The sequence below is a fragment of the Microtus oregoni genome, unplaced genomic scaffold (genome assembly GCF_018167655.1).
Source record: "Microtus oregoni isolate MIOR12 unplaced genomic scaffold, Mior012 000055F_ref0000237, whole genome shotgun sequence".
Lineage (NCBI taxonomy): Eukaryota > Metazoa > Chordata > Mammalia > Rodentia > Cricetidae > Microtus > Microtus oregoni.
The window spans coordinates 1,890,484-1,896,483 of NW_024543831.1; the positions used below are offsets into that span (position 1 = coordinate 1,890,484).

A 6,000-nucleotide genomic window follows, 5' to 3' on the forward strand; every position below is an offset into this window, starting at 1 on the left:
TGAGTACCGTATCTTTCGGGAAAGCACGGATTGGATGAATGAATTGCCTTCCGTTGAATAGAGCATCACACACATGCCAGCGTGTAATGGCATGGGATGGTAGCCAAGAAGGCTATAAGGAAAAAAATGCACACTGTGATCTCGATTGTAAAGAAAGGGAGCAATACGGTGCTCATGCCAGGAACCTAAACACTGGATATGTTTTGTCTGGGAGTCTCCTTAGCCTGTTATTGACAGGGGTTCTGAAGGATAGGTCTGAGGCATTATCAGACATTGACGATAATGATCCTGTCTGCTAAGGGGACCACTTGGAAACCCAACTTCCAGCTGTATTATTTTGTAGCATTTGATTTATTTAACAGTGAGACTATGTAACTTTACAATCATATGATAAAAGCATCTCCACTTGAGACAAACATGGTTTATTTTTATGCTTATAGCCTTCTTCAAAAATAGCTGCCTTAGATCAAAACAAGAAAAATAAGAAGGTACATTTCGTGACAAGCACGTGAGACAGCTGGCCGAGAGATCAAAGTCGAAGGGCCTGATCAGGCAAGGGTTGAAACACACAGCCTGGGGAGCGCTGGGGCGGGTTAGCTTGGTTGTCACTGGGGAGACCACAGACCTGGGAAATGTGGTCTTCCTGGATGGGTGTTGCTCACTGGGGCTTCCAGTTCTCAGCACTGAGAACAAGATAGTGAAGTCAAATGTGAGGTCTCTTGGGCCAGTGAGATGTCCTGAGATCAGCTCCCAGAATCCATATGAAAAGTCAGGTACATGACTTGCATTTGTAATCCCAGCTCTCTCATGGTGGGATGAGATGTGGAGACAGGAGAGGCATCTGGAAGCTAGCCGGTCAGTTTGCCTGGCATAGGCAAAGGGAGTAGAAACAGCAAGAGAGGCTGTCTCAACAAGGTGGAAAGAGAGAATAGAGCTTTAAAAGTTGTCCTCTGACCTCCATAACACATACTGTAACTTAACTTGAGCGTGCTCACACTCACTCCCGAACAAACAGTAGCGATGATGATGATACTCATGATAGTAATCATGAATTATAATGGGGTCTTCACATGCTGCCCAGGCTGGACTTGAACTCCTGGTTCCATGCTTCAGGAGTAGCTGGGGCTTCAAGATGCCACTGTGCCCAGCTATCCTCTACCTCCCACTCTGGGATGGAGGTGAGAATGAAAACAGAGGTGACGTCACGTTTCAGCCTCAGCTATGCCCAGAGCAGCTTCCCACTTCCTACCAGAAGAGATGCTCTGTGTGTATTTAGTTCCTCCCAAGAGTCTTTCCATAAAGTGATGCAAAGGCCCTTTGTGATGACATGGTGTCCCACCGGATGCAAAAGATCCATTTAGTGTAGGGCCTTTCTAGGTATACTTGAATCAGTGTACCTCATGAGGTTCAGAGTGTTAATTCTATGTACTTTTCATTTCTTACAGTTCAGTGAGTTCAATGGCCTCCTTGAAGAGCCTGGAGAGCCAAGAGAAGGCGAACCTAGAGGTGAGAGGACAGGACACGAATGTACGCACACTTCAGCAGGAAACACTGGGAAGGAGCGTGGAGGCCATCCATCACTGGGGAACGGTGTTTTGCTCATTAGTCTCAGCTCCCAGACCACAGTTCTGTGCACAGTAGTGGCTCAGGAAGCCTTTATCACTGCTGCGGAGGAACGGGCTGGGGCAGTCGCCTGGGCCAGATCAGCCCTGGGCAGCAGAAAAAAACCTGAACCTGGAATCAGAAAGCTCTGCTACCTTCATGAGCTAAGGAGTTAATGATGAAGAGGAAGTGTGTTTAGGAGCCTTTAGAGGGGATCAAGAAGGACTTCCCCTCCATAGTGCTTTGAAGTGGAATTATAAACAGGAACTGAGAGAATGATTCTCCTGAGCTCCTATATTCTCACCCCTCTTCCCCCCTTTCTCTTCTAATCCCTTCCACTTTTTAACTTTTAGACACATCTCTGTGATCAGCTTTCTGAGTTTTGGGTTGCTTTTCTCCCAAGAGAGGGATTTTTTGTTTAACCCGTTTCAGTCCTTAAAAGCCACTTTTCTAAGCCAGGCGGTGGTGGCGCACGCCTTTAATCCCAGCACTCGGGAGGCAGAGGCAGGCGGATCTCTGTGAGTTCAAGGCCAGACTGGTCTACAAGAGCTAGTTCCAGGACAGGAACCAAAAGCTACAGAGAAACCCTGTCTCTGAAAAAAAAAAAAAGCCACTTTCCTACGGGTGACTCAGTGGTGAATCACGGTCCTCAGACCTCAGAGCTACAATAACAGTAGCGATAGCTGATAGTGACTGCCGTCTGGCCCTGACTAATCAGAAGGGCTATTCTGCAGGATGTGGCCCCCCATTACCAAGTCAATGCTTAGAGATGCAAAGGTGTTTGGTTTTGAGGCTGGCGTCCTTCCCTGTGAGTTAATTCAGGAAGACTGAAGTCAGAATTATTATCATTGATAACAATTTTCTGGCTCTCCGTGACCCCCTGAACTTGGTGGCTTTGGTAGCTGTCACCCTGTGAACAGGAGTAGATGGTCCCTTTCCCGGATGACCCTTAAGAATTTTGTTTTCCCACCCACCCCAGAAACATATCTACTCCTCAGTAAGCACGTGGGAGACGACGGAGGAAGGACCACGTGGACAACCAGAGGCCACCTACATGACCATGGTGAGGACTGTTTGGTGGCCTTAGCTGATCAGGTTTCTGGAGAGGGAGCAGGTGTCGGGGAGGGGAGCTCAGGCTCTGGGAGTCAGGAATGGGCAGGCCACCTGGAGAGGTTGTTTGCAGATGACAGATTTGAGTTTTTCTGTTTTTTTTTTTTTTCCCAAGCAGTAGGAAGCAGGAAGGATAAACTTTGTTTAGGATTAAAGTCACTGATAAAGAGTACAAACAGAGAAAGTAGGGAGAGGCCTTCCCTCATTAGCCCAGCGCTGATTAACTAGATGTAATAAAGCATGTTAGATCATCAGACAAGGCCTGCAGAAGAGGGAAAGCAGAGGCTAGGGCTGCAGTCCAGTGTGTGGGGTCATTGTCTCCCATGCGCGAAGCCCTGGGCTTGAGTCTCAGCACGATGTCAGCTGGCTGTGGTAGTATAAGTCTGTATTCCCAGCACTGAAGGGGTAGATATAGGGAGATAAGAAGTCCAGGGTCACTGGATAGTGGTGGTTCATGCCTTTAATCCCAGCACTCAGGAGGCAGAAGCAGGCAGATCTCTGAGTTCGAGGCCAGTCTGGTCTACAAAAGTGAGTTCCAGGACAGCCAGGGCTACTCAAAGAAACCCTAGCTTGAAAAAAAATGTTCAGGATTATTCTTGGCTGCATACTCAAGTTTAGGGTCAAGCTGGCTGATGTGAGACCCTGTCTCCAGACAAGTTATGGGGCTGGAGAAATGGCTTGGTAAAATGCTTGCTACACAAGCATGAGGGGCTGAGCTTGAGTCTCCAGAACCCATAAAAAGAGCTGTTAATGGGCGAGAGAGATGGCTCAGAGGTTAAGAACACTGGCTGCTCTCCTAGAGGTCCTGAGTTCAGTTCCCAGCAAACCACATGGTGGCTCACAACCATCTGTAATGAGATTGGGTGCCCTCTTCTGGCATGCAGACATACATGCAGGCAGAACACTGTGTAAATAATAAATAAATAAATCTGGGGGGGGGGGAGCTGTTAGCATGTCCATCTGTAATCCCAGTCCATATGGCAAGATGAGATGTGAAAATACAGCCTGGTGTAGGTGACAGCAAACAAGAAGGAGACCCTGTCTCAAACGAGGAGGAAGGCTTCTGATCCCCAGGTGCACACCATGGTATGCGTGTACCTGCTTCATGTACACAAATGCACATACACACATACATATGTGCCCATATATCATAAACACAGAATTTTTGAAAAGGTAAAAGTAGGGTCCCTTTGGCCATTGGTTTTGTTCATAACCTGGTTATCACCTTCTCGCAATCTAACCAACATGCAGGCTGCATTTCAGCAGATAAGTTGGAGTCCTAGTGAGGCAACTCAGGGGAGAACAGCACCCCGAAAGGGCTCCTTGCTATGCATTGTGTGGGGATAGGAACAAAGGAACTGGCTGACAGTGACACCATGTTATTTTGTCGACTGATTAATGCCCCCAGCCTGGGATGGGGCTGTATTCTGTTGAGCTGGGGAAGGCCCGTCTCCAGAGCATGTGGAATGATGGGCTGTTTGCTCCTGTCACACTGGACAGAAGACACATGACTCCCAGCTGATGGCAGTAGAGAAAGTTCTGCTTAGGCAATGTGAGATCAGAGATCTGGCCCCATTCCACCAAGGAAAACATTGGCCTTTCTGAAGCTGTGGATGAATAGAGTCATTTTCTCTACATCCTTCTTCCATGGTTGCCGTGTGATGCTGCTGGTGGGAGTGTCCCCTACGAACACGGTGGAAAGGCTTGGAGTGGAGACATATTGGAGCATGGATTTTGATATCTGTAGGATTTCTGGACCCGGTCTCCCACTGACAACACTATTTTCAGGTTCTGCGCGTGCTGGTTCAGATCTCAGACTTGGGTGTTATATAGCTGGGTCCATACCTTGCTTCCATAACTTCACAGACGATACTTAGAGGCAGATAAACAGCCTCTATGAGCTTGTTTTCCTGTCTTCGAGTTTAGGGTCATTCTCTGCTATAGAGAAAGTTTGAAGCCAGCCTGGATCATGTGAGAACCTGTTTTTAAAAAGGAGAGAAGAAATACCTGCCTCACTGGGGTTGAGGACCAATGGAGGCAATGCATATAGAATTTAGTAGTGTATCAAACCTATGAGGAAAGTTTCAGTGAGTGACTTCCTTTTGTTTCATTGATGGGGCTTGAGCCCAGGACTTTGCACACACTGACCAAACACTCCCCTGCTGAGTCACGCCCTCAGCCCCTAACTACTTACAGTTGTGTTTGTTTCTTCTCTTCCCTCACAGCACCCAGTTTGGCCCTCTCCCTCCAAAGCACCCAATTTGGCCCTCTCTTCAGTCAGATCCACATAATCCAGTTGGGAAAAAAAAAAGTCAGCTTGGGAAATTCCCCGAACCGCAAACTTTCTGAGGTGAAGAGAAAGGGCACTTCATCTTGGCAGCGACAAAGACTCTGCTTTTGGTGGTCCCCGAGCCACTGTGTCCAGCCGGTCTCGGCCTCCACCAGAGGCCTGAAGATGGAGGAGTCTGGCAGGAAGACAGAACTGCTCCAGACAAACAGGCACTGATGAGGGGAGGGGGACAACGGGCTTCTCCCAGAAGCTATGTGCTGGCTGCTGGGGCTGGGGAGCTGGCTGGTCTGCCCGAGGTCTCAAGCCCTCCCTTGGACCAGATCTTTGATTGTAAAGTGTTTTTTGTGAATGAGCTACTAATAGACTCCCAGAGATACAAGCCAACAAAAACAATTCTTTTGATGAATTATCCCCAAATAAATGTGGTTGGTGGGAATCATCCTTTTTTTATGTCCTGGATAAAGGTTAAGCGCGGGAATTTGAAGTGTGAATTTGTTGGCTAGCTTTCATTATGCCAGCAGGTGCTGTGTAGACCATGGAGTGGGGAGACAGCAATGATCCTACCCAGGGCTGGGCCATGCACTGAGGTACATTGAACTCATGGGTACAGTAGTTACGTGATTGCTATGGGGGTAGCCAACCACTTTCTGATTAGATTTGAGGTCTGTTCCACAGGAGGGAATTCATGCCTGATACTGTAAACCTGGCCAAAAGTCCATAGGCAGGGAGGTCCTAGGTTCTGGGGGGGAGACCTATTACTAATTTTTTTGGTACAGAGAACCTCCTTTTAGGAGTGGGTAACAGCTAATGCAGAGATTCAAATCAGTGATTGCTGAGTGCTGAGCTCTAAATGGAGCATCTGTCCCAAGGCCACCAAAGCTCAGAGAACATTGCCAAGAGGGGCAGAAAGAGCGTAAGAGCTGGAGGAAGAGAAAGAGTGCTGTAGGGTGTCCTCTGGACCTGACAGCAGCCGTGGTTCCCTGCAGGAGATCTAGTCA

General features: G+C 48.1%; 1 protein-coding gene across 2 annotated transcripts in view; it reads left to right on the top strand.

Annotated features, from left to right (window-relative positions):
- Jaml (junction adhesion molecule like) overlaps positions 1-5,410 on the top strand; it is a 28,624-nt gene extending 23,214 nt beyond the window's left edge. For both annotated transcript variants that reach the window (XM_041638479.1, XM_041638481.1), the window contains 3 exons: positions 1,446-1,506; positions 2,582-2,665; positions 4,938-5,410. In XM_041638479.1, the coding sequence (XP_041494413.1) occupies positions 1,446-1,506; positions 2,582-2,665; positions 4,938-5,003 (211 nt within the window). In that variant the 3' untranslated portion in view covers positions 5,004-5,410. The remainder of the gene's footprint in view (positions 1-1,445; positions 1,507-2,581; positions 2,666-4,937) is intronic.
- The last annotated feature ends 590 nt before the right edge of the window (positions 5,411-6,000 follow it).